Consider the following 17257-nt stretch of genomic DNA (forward strand, 5'->3'; position numbering starts at 1 on the left):
CTACCCTCTCCCCCAGTTGGAAGAGTAATCCGATGTCTTGTATAAAGTTCATCTAAAGATTGGCTTTAAAGAGAGCTCTGAACAAAAGGTGCCCTGTAGTTTGCATTTTAATGCTTTCTCTCTCTACCCCCAGGACGCCTACCGTTTTCTATCAGAGTTCTCCTGGAGGCAGCCGTCCGGAACTGTGATGAGTTTTTGGTGAAGAAACATGACATTGAAAACATTCTGAACTGGAATGTCATGCAGCATAAGAACATAGAAGTGCCGTTTAGACCAGCTCGAGTCATCCTGCAAGACTTCACGTGAGCCTGCCGCTGCTTCCCTCTCCTCCACCCCTCGCCAGCCTCTCCAGAAAGCCTTTATTGTAACAAAACGTTGTCTCCCAAGATCCGAGAGACAAAAGGAAAGTGAGAGGCCCTAACCCCTGGAACAAGAGTAGACTGCTGAGTCTCCATCAGTCATCCCTCCTCGCCAGTGACGAGGCGTCCAGCCTCAGAACTGAGGCGCCTGAGCCGAGCACACTGGGGTGGTAGAAGACGGCATGCAGGAGGGCTTTGGGGGGATTTTTGTGCAGGATCCAGTTTCAGGCTGTTGTGCCCGCACACAGTTGTGCTGTCTTTGAGGAGAGAAGAGGCCTTACCACCCTCAGCTGCAGCCTGCTGCTCCTGGGATTCATGCTGCCAGTGACAGCACAATTGCTCAGACATAATCTTCTCATTTGGCAATGATGTTGTTCTGTTTCCTTTGGTGGGCCAGTTTCTTTATGTAAAAGAAAATCACCAGATTTTATGTATACTTATAAATTTTACCATCATTGGTGTTTTGCCTGCATAGATGTCTGTGTGAGGGTATCCAAAGCCCTGGAGCTGGAGTTGCAGACAGGTGTGAGCTGCCACGTAGGAACTGAAATCTGGAAGCACAGCCAGCACTCTTGACCGCTGAGCTGTCCCTCCAGTCCCCAGATTTTATAATTAAAGATAGAAGGACTGACTCAGTTAGTGTAAATCTGATTGACAGCCCGTTTTTCTGAATTCTAACTACTACTTTGTTCTTTTTCAATTGTGTGCAACCTTGTATATGGTACATTGTTACGTAAGGGAGTTTTCATGTAAGTAGATACTGGCCATTAAGCATATTGTCCCCATACCTCCTACAGCCCCTTTTCTCTTCCCTTCCTGGCCTGTAATCCCTTTGCTCCCCTAAATAACCTCACGTCTACTTCCATGCGATACACACACACACACACACACATATATATAATTTAGGAACCACAAATGAGAGAGCGCAGATGTGTGTCTTTCTGACTGGCGTAGTTCACTCCATAGAGTATCTCCAGTAGCGTTCATTTTCCTGCACACGATTTAATTGTGTACTTCAGGTTTAAAACATGGGTACTGTGTGGTGCACTACTGCTCTTAGCCGCTGCCCTTTCCCAGACACCTGGCTGCTCGCATGACCTAGCTGCTGGGACAGGGCTGCAGTGGGCGCTGAAGCGTAGCGTCTCTGTGCCAGGTTGACTTGGAGCCTTTGAGTCAATATGAGGAGGGTCAAGCTGGGTTGTATGGGACGTCTAAAAATCATTCAATCTTTAAAGAAACCCCTGTCCTGACTACCATTGCGGATGGACTAGTTTGCATTCCCACCCAGTGTCCACAGTTCCCTTTTGTCCACGTCCTCAATATATAGTGATTCTTTTTTCTTTTTTTTTTTCAGAGCTGAGGACAGAACCCAGGGCCTTGCACTTGCTAGACAAGTGCTCTACCACTGAGCTAAATCCCCAACCCCTGATTCTTTTTCTTAATGACTTCCATTCTGACTAGAGTGAAATGGAAGCCCAGAGTAATTTTAACTTGCTTTACATTGGCTAGCGAGAACTTAAACACTTCTCTGTGTTTCTTGGCCGTTTGTGTTTCTTCTTTTAAGAGCTGTCTTTTCGCTTCATGATGCTGTTTAGTGATTGGGTTGCTTGCTTGTTTAGTTTTTGAGACCTCTGCATATTCGAGATGTTGTTCTCTGTCAGCTGTATTGTCAGCTGGATGGCTAGCAAAGACTTTCTCCCGTTGTGTAAGCTGCCTCTTCCCTTGACAAACTGTTTCCTTCAGTGTGCAGAAGCCTTTTCATTTTATGAGGTCTTGTTTATCAGCTGTCAGCCTTATCTCCTGGGTAGACTGGAATCCTGCTGAGAAATGTGTTGCCCACACTTGCATCCTAAAGTGTTTTCTCCACTGTTCTTCTGACAGTTTCAAAGATTCAGGTCTCATCTTAGGCCTTTGATACATTTGGTGTTGGTGTGGTGCAAGGTGAGATATGGGGATCTGGTTTCTTTTACGTGTAGACAGCCAGTTTTCCCAGGACTGCCTTTTCTCCAATGTAAAGCAGCATTTTCCAAAAACCAGGAGGCAGTACTTGATGAATTTATATCTAGATCCCCATTCTGTTTTACTGATCTACATGTCTGTTTTGGGGACGGGGTTATTACTTGTTGCCTTGCAGCATAACTTGAAATCAAGTATGATGGACCTCCAGTATTATTCTTTTTGCTCGGTGTGCTGGTTAGTGTTGTCAGAACCTAGAATCACCTGGGAGATGGGCCTCTGAGAATGTCTGTGATGGATTGTCATGATCACATTAATTGATGATGATGACAGGGAAGACCCGTCTTAGTTGTAGGTAGGACCATTCCCTAGGCAAGGGACCCAGACTGTATGAGCAGAGAGCTGGACACCAGCATGCATGTGTTCTTTGCTGTCTTCTTGATCAGCTGCTTCAAGCTCCTGCCTTTGCTTTCCCCCATACCCCACTGTGAAGGACTGTACCGAGAACCATGGGTTACAGTAAGCCCTTTCTCCCTTAATAAGTTGCTTTGTCAATAACTTATCATGGCAGTGAGAAAAGAAGCTGGGGGGGGGCGGTGCTTTGGCAGCCTGGGGTTTTTTGAATGACCATGTGGATCTTAATATTATACTTTTCTATTTCTGTGAAGAATAGCATTGGAATTTTGATGAGGATTGTATTGAACCTGTAGATGATTTGGTAATATAGCCACTTTTACAACACTGATTCTTCCAGTCCATGAGTATGGAAGTCTGTCCATCTCCTAGTATCTTCAGGTTCTTTCTTTGGTGTTTTAAAGTTTTCATTAAAAAGACTTTTCACTTCTTTGATTAGTCTTATTCCAAGGTATATATCCACTCCTTCAAGTCTGGTCTAAAGTTGAAGGGGTGATCTGGGAAGCTCTGGGAAGCAGTCACTCTTGTCAGGGTTCTTGAGTGCAAACATCCTGTCTTCCCCATAGTTTCTTGTGTTCAAGTTAATTTACCGGTGGAGTCCTACGAGGACATTCTGCTCAGTCACACCACTTACCACCTCTGTGATTTCTGCTCAAGGAAATATGCTTAGAAAAACTTACACTTTTCTAAGTCACCTATTGCTAATACCTCTGATGACATGGTCCCTTGTCAGTATTAACAATGGTAAAACCTGCAAAATCCAGTCACACACACTCATGGCTGTTTTCTGCTTGCTTTTTTCCCCCTAGGGGTGTACCAGCTGTGGTTGATTTTGCCGCAATGCGTGATGCTGTGAAGAAATTGGGAGGAAATCCAGAGAAAATAAACCCTGTCTGTCCCGCTGACCTTGTAATTGATCACTCCATCCAGGTTGATTTCAGCAGAAGGTGAGGAGGGTTAGAAGGGAATCCTTGGTTTATTTCTTTGTGTAAAATCGTGGAATACACATCTTTTAAAAGTATGTGTACATGTTAGGCCAATGGTAGCTCAGCAGGTCAGGGTACTTGCTGCCAAGCCTGAGGACCTGAGTTCCATTCTTGGGATCCACATGATAGAAGGAGAGAACCAACTCCCACAAGTCATCCCTGATGTACATGAGTGCCATAGCACACGCATGCCCACACATACCCACATACAGACAAATAAATACATGTAAACAGTTTTTAATGTGCATGCATATTTGAGAATGTCTTTAAAGCTGTTGCCAGAAAATTAATTTTCCAATGAGTGTCACCGGGAGAAATGGATCATGTAAACCCATCATTGCCTGTCTGTTTGCTTTGAAGAGGAGTGGTCTGTTTCTAGAAGCTTTACTCTGGCTTGAAGAATGAATCAAAACCCATGTGTACATTTTGCCATGAGAGCTTGCCAACACAAGTGCATGTCTGGCTTCGGAAGAGTGGTGGGCTTTTCATCCGCCGCAGTGTTGCTCGTTTCTATCACAAGAAACTGTTGTGTGACAGGCTCCCTGTGCATGAGAGTAGCACCGGCACCACTTCTGCCCTCCATCTCTTCTGTCTGGGCCATTTCCTCGCCCCACCCTCTCCTGCCAAAGTCAGTGTCATCTTTCCTAGCCAGCCGAAGTTCACACAAGTCAGAAATCCTTCATCGCCCAGCCTGTTAGGATCGTCATGCTAGATCCCGGGTGAGTTGCTGGTTCCCCGGACTGGAGCATGCATGTAATAGGCACTTAATGTAACTAAAGCAGGTGACCTTGAAATTATCCCTCTGTGAAAGGAGACGCTAAGTTAATATGACTGAGATACCTTTCCATGGGAACAAACGAAATCTCTCCTTTTCACCTGTCCCTCCACCCGGCATCCAAAGGTGTGGGTAGTAAAATGTCTTTATAAAGAAGTTGAACATATGACTTCACAGTTGCAAACTTGCAACTTAGCAATGACTTCTTAATAAACATTTAAAAAGTGAATACTACTTAAGCAAAATATGTGTAGCATTTATAATCCTAACTTGTTTTACAGATAACTGATGTTTGTGTTTACAAGTCAAGTAGTGCTTTTTAATGAACTTTTAGTCCTCATTCTCATTCTCCAAAAGACTTTGCTTAAATTGGAGCCGTCGAGAGTGAGTCTTTGGGCTAGATGACATCTAGATGGTAAACATTACTGTGCATTTCCAGTACCATTATGATGCACTAGAAGGTGCAGAAAGCCAGCCTGTACCACAGCAGAATCCAGGGAGTGCACCTGGCGCATCGTGGACCCCCAAAAAAGTTAAGCCTGAGAAAACAGAAACTAGTTGCCTCTGTCCTTTGACTCACAGTGGTATGAACAGGCAGGAAAAGGGTACGAGGAAATGCTGTTATTTGTTCTTTCTCCAAAAGGCAGAGTTTATACCATTAAACCATGAAATTTCTTATGCAAAGATAAGCATAAAAATCAGCTATTGTTTGCCAGGTGGTTGTGGCGCACATCTTTAATCCAAGCATTCAGGAGGCAGAGGCGGGCAAATCCCTATGAGTTTGAGGCCAGCTTGGACTACAGTGCAAGTTCCAGGACAGCCAGGGCTACAGGGAGAAACCCTGTCCCGGAGGGGACACAAATCAGCTACTGCAGCTGTTGTTTAAAAATAATTCAAGGCTCTCGATGCATTTTGCAGGTTGGTTGGATGGTGAGCTGACCCTGATGAGGGTGCTTGGGCAGTTCTGTCTCATGGCAGTAGCTGGGCTGGCTGGGAAGGCTGAAATGCAGGGCAGCTGTGACAACCCCAGTCCCTGTGTTTCTTTGGCACTCAGGCTAAAGCTGGTAATCTTGGGGGTGGAGGGCAGAAACACGAACTGTCTTTTAAAACACACCTACTAGTTACAGAACCACTTGGGTTCAGTGCTCATGATCAGGTGATGTGGTGGAGTCAAAAAATCAGGGCAGAGCTGGAAAGATGGCTCAGTGGTTAAAAGCACTGGCTGCTCTTCCAAAGCACTGGGGTTCAATTTCCAGCACCCACATGGCAGCTCATAACTGTCTGTAACTCTAGTTCCAGGGGATCTGACATCCTCATACAGACACACATGCAAGAAAACACCAACGCACATAAAACATAAAAATAAATCATTTAAAATAAATAAATAAATAAATAAATAAATAAATAAATAAATAAATAAATAGAGTGGGAAATACAGTCCAGCTATTGTAGGTAAGTGATTGAATGTTGATTTGGGCATACAGAAGCAGTTAGTGTAAGAGTATGGCTGCATACAATGTCTGTAAGTACAGAAGGCGTTTTTCCACATTCTGCTATGTATTTCGTTGGAGGAGCAGTTTATAATTTAGTTATAATTTAAACTAATTGGGTATATACAGTAATTTTAATTATAAGGAAATAATAGTTTTGGATGTGTCAAATGTCTTGACTAGAAAGACTTTTCTAAATTTAGAATCCAAAGAAAGAAAATAAGAAGGGAGTCTATAGATACAGTTACTTCAAAGTTAATAAGAAATAAATTATTTGCAAAAAATATAGTAAAGGTTATATCTTAATACGTAATCTCTTAGGAGGCAGAAGCAGGCAGAGTTCTGTGAGTTCCAGGCCAGACGGTATTGCATGGTAAGACTGTGTCTCCAAAACAAAAAAGAAAAGAAAAGGAATATGTAACCCATTTAGAAAAATAGACTCAGCAGATAGTTGTACAAAGAACAATATATATTTTCTACCTTAAAAAATAATGCAAGAGGTTGTGGTGATATTGTGTTCCCCAAAATATTGTGCACCCTAATAAACTTATCTGGGGTCACAGAGCAGAACAGCCGCTAGATACAGAGACCAGAAAATGGTGGCACACACATCTTTAATCCTAGCATTCCGAAGGCAGAGATCCATCTGGAGTTCAAAGCCACACTGGAAACAGCCAGGCATGATAACAAGAGCCTTTAATCCCAGGAAGTGATGGCAGGAAGCAGAAAAGTATTTAAGGTGTGAGGACGAGGAACTAGGCCTGGTTAAGCTTTTAGGCTTTTGAGCAGCACAGTTCAGCTGAGAGGCATCAAGTCTGAGGAAACAAGATCAGCTGAGAAATTGGTGAGGTGAGGTTAGTGTGGTTGGTTCTGTTCCTCTGATCTTTCAGCATTCACCCCAGTACCTGGCCCTGGGTTTGTTTTTCTTAATAAGACCTTTTAATATTTGTGCTATAAGAGATGAGCAGTATGAAAAGCTTTTTCAGCCTGCAGATAATAAAAAGGTAAAATGTGTTTATATTTCCATTTTCTCTTATCAATATAATTAAGATTAAAGCTTAACTATCAAAGTGTCGTGAGGGAACATTTATGTGTACTGCTATTAGCACTGAAATTGAAAATTATGAAAGCAATATGTAGTAAGACCTTAGCAGTGTCTGTGTCCTGGGGCTGGAGAGATGGCTTAGCTGAGTCATACGAAGTTAGTTTCCAGCACCTATCTTGGGAGGCTCACACTACCAGTACCTCTAGCGCCAGGGACCTGACACCTTCTGGCTTCTGGGGGCACTTGCATTCACTTGCACTGGCACACAATTAAAAATAAAATTGATTTTTTTTAAATAAAGTAATTTCAATGTCCTTTATCCTAGAATTTCTGCATTCAAGCATACTTTTAACTAATACTAGAAATTCAGGGAAACCTTCATGGCCAGTGTACTGGCTAGATGTATGTCAACTTGATACAAGCTAGAGTCATCAGGTAGGAAGGGCCTCAGTTGAGAAAAGGCCTCTGTAAGATCAGGCCTATCGGGCATTTTCCTAATTACTTATTGATGGGCGAGAGCCCAGCCAATGGTGGGTGGTGCCATCCCTGGGTTCTATAAGAAAGCAGGCTGAACAAGCCTTAAGGAGCAAGCAAGTAACAGCTCTTCTCCATGGCCTCAGCATCAGCTCCTGCCTCCAGGTTCCTGCCGTTTGAGTTCTTGTCCTGACTTCCCTTCGTGATGGACTGTCACCTGGAAGTGTAAGCTGCAAGTTGCCTGGTCATGGTGTTTCTTCACAGCTATAGTAAGCCTAACTAAAGCAGCCAGCAATTGAAGTATTATTATAAATGAAAGCCTAGCCCATTTCTAGATGTCCAACAATGGAAATAATGTAAATTATGACATACCTTGAAGTGGAGCAGCCAGTGACCCACAGTTACATTTATGGATGATGCTCAGAACATGCTCACCTTGTGGCTCAGTGTGCCAGAATCTGAGTTGTATGTATGAATAATCACAGCCAGATCCAGGCTTTGCAAGTGTCAAAAGAGGTGTCAGGCTGCCAAACAGCCACCTCTGGAGTTTTAACTGGTCTTTATTTTTACAATAAGAAACTATTAGAAAAATTTTAAAAGGTCATTTAAAACTACACACACACACACACACACACACACACACACACACACACACACACACATCCAAATGGAAACAAAATCAACCCCCTATTGGAGAAGAAAGTGGATTTCATATACCCTCCAAGGAAATTAGGAATAAGCCATTCTCTAGTTCATATTGAGATATTTAAACCAGATAAATTCTGCATGAAGAGAGAGAGGACCTGTCCCGGAACTGACAGATGTTGGACACGGAGACTGACTTCTCCCCACCTTCTCCTTTCCCTTGGCCCTGGAACCATCCTTCGGTGTTCTCTCTCTCCAGTACCTTCTTTACATCACATGAGCACTGCTTGATGGTTCTGATCTGGAAACAAGAAGTTGAGTAAGGATTTTCTGAAGTTCCACCTCATAAGTAATAATAAAGTCACCTTACCAAGTCATAGCGACTTCACCTTAGCGGCTCAGTTTCATTGTTCCTGCCTGGAAGGTGAAGGGCCTGGAGGCAGAATGCAGTGATTTCATGCCTGACCTGCTGCCTCAAATCCCAAGTGCTCATGCTATCAAAGCCTCTGGGCTATCACTTGATATTTTTTTTCTTCCCTTTAAGTGTTGACTTCCACCCTTTTCTTTTTAATGGACCTTTTTCATTTACATGATCTTAATGGAAATGGTATTAGGAAAATATAAATGCAAGGGTGAATGTCATATACCAATTTAAGTCTAGTGCACACACATATTAGATGTTTTTTAAAAACTGTTTTTAGGTTGATTTATTTTGCATGCATTTGTGAGGGGGTGTGGGGGGTGCAAATGTGTAGGTCAGAGGACATGTCACCTCCTTTCACCATGTGGACCTCAGGCATGGAACTTTGGTTGTCAGCTTGGTGGCAGGTACCTTTACACACTGAGTCAGATCACCAGCCCCAGTTGTGGTAGGTAGGTTGGTTGGTTGGTTGGTTGGTTGGTTGGTTGGTTTTAATGGGTTTTTGTTTTGTTTATTTGTATGTTTGTTTGTTTTGAGTTTCAGTTTTGGAAGTTGACCTAATCTTTTCCTTACCCTTTAAAGGAATTAAATGGGCCAGGCAATGGTGGTGCACACTTTAATCCCAGCACTTGGGAGGCAGAGCCAGGCAGATCTCTGTGAGTTGGAGGTCAGCCTGGTCTACAGAGTGAGGTCCAGGACAGGCACCAAAATGACACAGAGAAACCCTGTCTCATAAAACAAAACAAAAAAACAAACAAACAAACAAAAAACAACTAAAGGAATTAATGTGATATGTGCCAGCTGTTATGGAAGTGAGTGCTATGGGCTTACTTCCAGATCCATTCTTGAAATGAGCTGGGAAAGCCAGGTAAAGATGTCAGGGTTGTACATACATTTTCAGTAGTTAGGAGCTCTTTGTCTAGTTTGAATATCATTTTCCTTCTGTCATCTTTAACAGCTAAGGACCTAATTAGCATGTTGTTGTCATGTGTCCTGCATTTATCTCAGAATGCCCCTGGCTTTTCCCCAAGAATCCCTCAACTGTTTATCACCAGGTTTCATGAAAGCTGTTTTTTTGTTTGTTTGTTTGTTTGTTTGTTTGTTTTTTGTTTTTTTCTGGAAATACTACTTATAAATTTCTAGGCTCTATTCTGTGAAAGTCTCAGACATGATAAATGTGAATTTATATCACATAATCATGGGGAAATTATCCCTTCTGATTATGAGGCCATTCACATTCAGAGACCTCTTTAGAAGTTCTCTAGATTGGAGTGAGGCATGTTGATGTTATGGGATAGACTCTGTTTAACTATGTAAAGATGTGTTACATTTGTTTGTGCTGCACTTGTTTAACAATGTAAAGGGGTGTTGCATTTGTTTAACTAGGTAAAGATGTGTTGCTGTTTCACCTTGCCTGCCTAAGGGACCTGATTGGTCTAATAAAGAGCTGAATGGCCAATAGCTAGGCAGAGGAGAGATAAGTGGGGCTGGTGGGCCGAGAGAAAATGGGGCCCAACCAGCCAGTGGCCAGCCAGCCTGGGCCCAGCTGGGTGGGGGCGGGGAAGCAGACAGACAGACAAGGAGGAAGCAGGAAAGCAGGCTGGACAGTATGTAGATGAGGTAAATGAGCCTTGGGGCAGCACATAGATTAATAAGAAAGGGGTTACTTTTAAGAAGCTAGTAGAAACAAGTGTAACCTAAGGCCAAGCATTCATAATTAATGTTTCCATGACATGATTTGGGAGCTGGTTGGTGGCCCAAACCTGCTACATGTTGACACCTTTGTGACCCTAGTACCTTGAACACCGAGGTGGGAGGGTCAAGAGCTCGAGGCAAGCCTGTCTACGGGAGACCTTGTCCCCAAACACCAAAGAAAGGCTCATTAGATTGTGTTAATTTAGGAGAGTTTTGAGTGGTAATAAAATAAATTTTAAAAATTTGAATTCTAGATTTGTTCATTTAGTTCATTCTAGTAACCGCAACAAGACTAATGGGCCACACTTAGCACAATATGGTTTCATTTTCATAGTGTTAGGTTTTTACCCAAAATCACGATAGCTTGGAACAGCCTGAGCATTTCTGGCTTCTTATCATATTGCCCACCATATTCTGGGGCAAGCCTTTTCTTTCATTCCCTGCTTCGACTCCCACAGCCTCCTGATGCTGGAGGGTAAAGTTCAGAAGTGCTTGTGTGTCGCAGAATAGATGACACCAGCCACATGAGTCAGAGTCTCACCTGCACCCATGGAAACGGTGCTTGGAGATCTCTGGTGTTTGGTTTTCTTTTCTCTGTAAAACAGGTTTAACAGACCTGTGTTGTACCCATATTTGTTCAATAAACTAGTCAGTTTCAAAGAGGAAGTTTAATGACTGCATAACTTTAATGCAATTGCTCAGTGTGGTCACCCTAGGAAGGTGCAAACAACCCCGACTTGGGAGCCAGAAGGCTCTCCAGAGGCCACTCGGTCAGGGTCCTGAAGCACACAGACCAAGGAGGGAGGAGCCAAAAGGTCCATCCTAGGAGAGGACAGAGTCGGAGTCCTGAGAGCTGCCATGTGGCAGCCCTGAGAGCGGGGCTGGAGGATACGAAGGGTCTGGTGGAAGCGAGGTTTAGGTCAGGCTGAAGAACTTGGGTTTTTGAAACAAAGCATTTATAGTTTATTAGAATATGGTGAGCTGATAGTGATCTGCACGTGTAGAAAGCTCAAACTAGTGATGATATGAAAGATGAGTTTGAAGGGACTGGGAAACCAGCTGGGAGCTGTGTTTATGATAAATACTTTGTTAGCTCTAGGGCTAAATACAAAGAGGGGAGATCATGAGATGAGGAATGGATGGAGGAAATGGTTTAGGAAGGGAGTTGGGGCACTCAGGGCCTGGAGACAGGCAGGAGCGGGAGGTCTGGAGGCCTCAGGAGGAACGGAGAAAGAGGGGAGATGCGGAGTAGCTGCATGCATCCAGAGGACGTGCTGATAGAGGTGTCTGCTTGAGCTGGGCCCCTTTCTCCGTGTCTTTCTTTGCTTTGCTCTAACATTCTCAGTAGAATCGATACATTTTTTTTCTGCAAAGTTCAGAATTAAATATTTCAGGCTTTGCTAGCCACATGCTATCTCTGTCATATAACCCATCCCCAATCTTTAAAGCAAAATCATTCTTTGGGAATGAAGCATGTACAAATATTGAGTTGAATTCAGCTCTGTAGTTATAGTGGGGGAGGGGTCAGTTTATTCACTAAATGTGTTTTCAAGGTAAGTAATACATGCTGGCTGTTTTTCCTCTATATACACACAGCTCTCACTTCAAAAGGAGTATGGTAGTTTATTCTGGCTCAGGTATAGTTTATGATTATAGTTTATGATAGTTTTTCTGAGCCAAGTGTAAGTGCCCGTGGCCTCGGAGTGCAGATTCAGGTTGCCCCTGACTGGCATGCTGCACCGTAGAACTGGTTCCATAAATACCTTCATGAGCCACCAGTTCATTTGCTGTGTTCATTGGCGGGGACACCAGATAGGCAGCTAGTGGTCTGTTAATACATTCCAAAGGCTTTACTTGATAGTCGAAAGAATGTTAGGTCAGAAATAGAGGTGGGTGATGCATAGCTGTTAAAGGAACTAACAGTGGCCTAAGATAATCTTAACTCCAGGAATGCAACATTCCAACTCTGCCCAATCAAAAGTTCTAAGCAGTGATCACTGTGCATAGCCTTCAGTATTGGAGTGGCCTTTTTCAGGGAACTTCAGTTCACATCTTCTTCCCAAAGAGTGTCCGTCTGTCTGATTGTCCCTGCCTGGCTCCTTTCATCCTTCTGCCTAGATTGATGTCATTTCCTTCTGGAAGCTCTGCCAGTCTGAGTTCATGGCCCTTTCTGCCTGCTCCTATGACATCTAGAGCTGCATATCCAGAGTTAATAATAGCACTTCGTTATTGCTTGGTTCCTTCTCTTCCCTGCCAGGCCCTGAGCTCCACCCCAGTAATGAAAGTGCAGCCTTTGTGTTCCCATAGCTGATTTGGAAGTGAAAAGGGTTGAGTAGGAAATGGAGACTCCAGGGACAATCAGACATGGATTCAGATGACAGCTCTGTAACTGATCAGTCATCCGACCATGACAAGTCATCCAGCTTTCCTGGGCCACTGCTGGTGCCTCGGCAGGTGGAGGGAAGCGGGTGTGATAAGAACACGGTGAGATGATGCATATAGATTTGGGAGTCTGGGCACCCAGTGCCTACCGTCATTACGGTGGCAGTGGTTGTTGCTACAGCCCCGGTCTCCAGGACTGCCTGCAGGAGGCAGTAATGAAGGAGGTCAAGAGTGTGAGCTCCGACCCAGATGCCTAGATTTCAGTCCCTTCTCACCATTTCTAGCTGCGCAGCACTCAGCAGCTTTCATAACTTCTGCATATCTCATTTTGCTCATATGAAAATGTGTGCTTTAGTAGTGCCCAACTCAAGAGATATAATTATGGAGGCTTGATGAGAAAGTTAATCAAGTAGTTAGAATAGTAGCTGTTTCCTAGCAAGGCCAATAGTTAATGATTATCTAATGAGTGGAGCTTGACTTGGGTCTTAGCTGTATATTTAGTGTTTCCTCAATCCATCATCTACAGATTGTCTTCCTTCTCTCTGCTAACGCTGCAGAGTTGTGACTGTGACTTACTCTATCTGAATGACCTTGAATAAACCTCTGCATGTAATCTGGGTTTACAGTTGTTCATGGAGAGCAGCCATCTTCATAAACCCCAGTCTGAAAGATAGGAGACTGGGATTCTGAAATCAATGGGCCCTTGACATTGCTGTTTTCTGTCTCCAGCATAAGCACATGAGCATGCCACCCCTATGTGGCTCAGCAGAGAGAATTGATGTGGTCATTGAGGAGAAGCAGGTGCAGAATCAAGGTCCCTTAAGTGTCTCTGCTGCTCTTGCCATACATGTATTGAGTTTGTCCCTGAGAGTCTGACTTGGGCATCAACTTCCAGTGGAATTCAGCTCATGTTTTTCCACTGTGCTTAAGGGCTTTGAGGGAATCACTTGAAGCAGGTAATTTGTTACATGTTTTTGGCGGCTTACCTCAGTTTTCCAGCTGCTAACAGTGAGGTGTATACCAGCCTACAAGCTTGCAGATGCAGTGGCTGCTTGGTTGATTCATCACAACAGATCGCATGGGTGCCATGTGAAGCTTTGCAATTTATACATTGAGTTTTTCTCTCTGACAGGACAGACAGTTTACAGAAGAATCAAGACCTGGAATTTGAAAGAAATAGAGAACGATTTGAATTCTTAAAGGTATGGGCCAGAGTTTGGTTTCACCATTTGGTTTTTCATGTTTGTGGGGCTTCAGGAGAGGTATGCAGATGACCAAGTAAAAATGTCTTCACGGTGTTCCTTCTGTTGCTCAATCCTAGTGGGGTTCCCAGGCCTTTTGCAATATGCGGATTATTCCTCCTGGCTCAGGAATCATTCACCAGGTGAATTTGGAATATTTGGCAAGAGTCGTATTTGATCAGGATGGATGTTATTACCCAGACAGCCTCGTGGGCACAGATTCACACACTACCATGATTGATGGTCTGGGAGTTCTTGGTTGGGGTGAGTCTTCTCCCACATTCCTGTCGAGTGTACTCTTCTGGAGCCACGCACCTCGTTCTGGAGCACACACCTTGTTCACTGCTTGTGTTCGCGGGGTCACAGAGGAGGGCGCGCTTGTCTGCTTTGTTGACCGCTGTATTTTTCAGTGCCTAGAAAACAAGAAGTTCACTTATTTGGAACAATAAACTGAATTAAGTTCGAGGATATTTGCATAAGTGATATCAGCTAGGTGTTCATTAACAATGGAGCCTCCTAAATCTACTCTCTATTAAGTGGCACTGAAGAGATTTTAATCCAGGTACTAGGGGAGGGCGCACACTATAGAAGGAATAGAGAAAAATGAGTGTTCTTTAGGGAAGCACAGCTACACCAGGTAAACATGCTGACTGGGTTTCTTGAGTCTGTGGCTGAGGGACATTGAGGCCTTGAAACGCCATTCTGCTGTGCCGTCCCTGCAGGTGTAGGTGGCATCGAAGCCGAAGCTGTCATGCTGGGTCAGCCCATCAGCATGGTGCTTCCTCAGGTGATTGGCTACAAGCTGATGGGGAAGCCCCACCCTCTGGTAACATCCACTGACATCGTACTCACCATTACCAAGGTAATGAGATTATATAGACTGTACACGCACACGTATGCGCACACACAAAGCCTCTTGGAAAACCAATGACAAACAGAATAAACTTAATGGAGTGGGTGTGTTCTAGAGAGGCTAGGATACAATACATTGATAGATTATAAAAATAAAATGAGATTAAGAAGGGTTCTGTGGTTAAGTTTCGGTGGTTATCTGAGTATCTAGAATTAGCATGTATGTATGGTTCAGAAGATCCTATCCTTCGCAAAAGTAATCTTGAGGTTGAAAATTATTCCCACTCATATTTTACATTTTTGCTACAGTTTTTCCACATGGATCTTTTTCTCTTGAGTTGTATTACATTTTTAGCTCTCTGTGTGTGAGACATGCCATGGCATGTATGGAGGACCAAGGGTAACCTCTAGGAATTGGTTCTGTCCTTCTATTTGTGGATTCCTGGCATCAAGTTACCAACTGAGCCATCTTTCTGGCCCCACCTGGATCTTTTTATATGTAAATAGCAACTTAGTTCCATGAATAATTTTATACTTTCTTCTCTTATTGTAAGTTACTTTATTGCAACAGATGTAACTACAAGTTGGAAGTTATTATTAGGGCTTTTTCTTAAACTCTTACAAGAATCCTTTGTGTGTGTGTGTGTGTGTGTGTGTGTGTGTGTGTGTGTGTGAGAGAGAGAGAGAGAGAGAGAGAGAGAGAGAGAGAGAGAGAGAGAGAGATTCACTTGCTTTACAAAAAAAGATACTTTCACCTGGGCTGTGGTGGTGCATGCCCTTAACCCCAGCACTCAGGATGCAAAAGCAGGCAGATCTCTGAGTTCAAGGCCAGCCTGGTCTACAGAGCAAGTTCCAGGACAGCCAGGGCTACACCAAGAAACCCTGTCTTGAAAAAAAAAAGAAGTAGTTTCATGGTCTTTGTTTTTAAATAATTTTTTCCTGGTCATATAGCATAGAGGTCCTTTGTAGAGACCCTATGCTGAAAAAGCCAAAAGTGTGTCTTCGATTTAATCTTTATGGAATTTTGAATTGGATTTATTGAATACCACAGATTGTCACAATCATTTTCAAAAAATGGACTAACAGGACTCACCTCAAAAGTTTGATAGAATGGACGTAACTGAAGGACCTTTCCATGCACTCAGCTGTCTGTGAAACTGATGTCCTTGTAAAGTTAACTGACCAGTCCTGGAACCTCAGCCCTGGCTGGTGGCTTATGTGGGGGAGACAGGAAATGGGCAGTCTGTGGGATTGGTAGTAGCAAGAGCTATGCATTATGTCTTTAGAAACAAATCATTTATTAAATACTGTGCTTTTATAAGAACTAAACTTATCTAGGTTGAAAGAAGGTAATTTTTTAATGTCTTCAGTGTTTCATGTTGAATGTCATTGAGAACAACTTATCTGGTGTAATTCCTATTTTTGACATTTCTTTTCTCTCTTTTTATAAAATAAGAATTATTTGGTACAATCTCAGATTTACAGGAGGGTTGGGGAGAACTAGTAGAGTCCCTGCCCACTTCTTCCCAATTCCCCAATGTTCACGTCACAATGGCCCTTTTAATGTTGGTACAGTACAATCAGGGGTGTCTCTTTGCCATCCTGGGATCCAGTCCTTTTAGGGAGCATTACAAAGAGATAGTTCTGTGTTTTAAACATGGCTGTCCAGCCTCAAACGTTCCTGTTGTTTCTACCATATAGCACCTCCGGCAAGTTGGGGTTGTGGGCAAATTTGTGGAGTTTTTCGGACCAGGAGTGGCCCAGCTATCCATTGCTGACCGAGCTACGATTGCCAACATGTGCCCAGAATATGGCGCAACTGCAGCCTTCTTCCCAGTTGATGAAGTTAGCATCGCATACCTGCTGCAGACAGGTAGGGGAAGGGCTGAAAGCAGAGACCCCGAGAATCCCAGCCCTGTCTCCTCCAGCCCACACGATGCTCTTGTGTTAGACCTATTTCCTCTCTGTGGAGACACAGTATGTTGTAGATTTAAGGAGGTGTGAAATGGACCTGTGATAGCCAAGAACAACATCTCTCTCTGGTACTCCAGAATCCAGATGTGTATACTGCTTTTCAGATGCTAATTGTTTTCTATTGGCACAAGAGGTCTTAGTGGTGGTAACTATTGTCTCTGGGGTGCCTGTCGGGTACCAGGCGCTGGTATTCACTTACTGTCTTCCCCTTCATACATTGATAGTATAAAGTGATGGATTACTAGCTTAAATAATAGGAAAGAAAACCTAGAATCAGAGCAGTGTAATCACCCAAGGCTAAATAATAAACAGCCTCTGGCCGTTGTACTCAGAACAGCTGTGGGTTCTGGGTTGTATTTCTAGTGATGGGGCGCTGGGGTTTGAAGTCATTCATTTGAAGCATTTAGCACACAGTGCCAGGCACACCAAAGTGCTTTTGAGCCGGAAGTTTGAGGTGATGGGTAATTACTTTAACAAGGTAATGCCAAGAGTGACCGTGGCAAATTGAGGGCAGATGCATGGGTGCCCCTGAGCAGTGGGCTTCAGCT

At 43.5% G+C, this 17257-nt stretch overlaps 1 protein-coding gene across 1 annotated transcript in view; it reads left to right on the forward strand.

Moving 5' to 3' along the window:
- Positions 1 to 17257, forward strand: part of Aco1 (aconitase 1) — a 67245-nt gene that overhangs the window by 23400 nt on the left and 26588 nt on the right. The window contains exons 3-8 of the mRNA XM_036178182.1: positions 134 to 302; positions 3539 to 3676; positions 13775 to 13844; positions 13964 to 14147; positions 14606 to 14745; positions 16437 to 16608. Of these exons, the coding sequence (XP_036034075.1) occupies positions 134 to 302; positions 3539 to 3676; positions 13775 to 13844; positions 13964 to 14147; positions 14606 to 14745; positions 16437 to 16608 (873 nt within the window). The remainder of the gene's footprint in view (positions 1 to 133; positions 303 to 3538; positions 3677 to 13774; positions 13845 to 13963; positions 14148 to 14605; positions 14746 to 16436; positions 16609 to 17257) is intronic.

Source organism: Onychomys torridus, chromosome 2, assembly GCF_903995425.1.
Source record: "Onychomys torridus chromosome 2, mOncTor1.1, whole genome shotgun sequence".
Classification (NCBI taxonomy): Eukaryota; Metazoa; Chordata; class Mammalia; order Rodentia; family Cricetidae; genus Onychomys; species Onychomys torridus.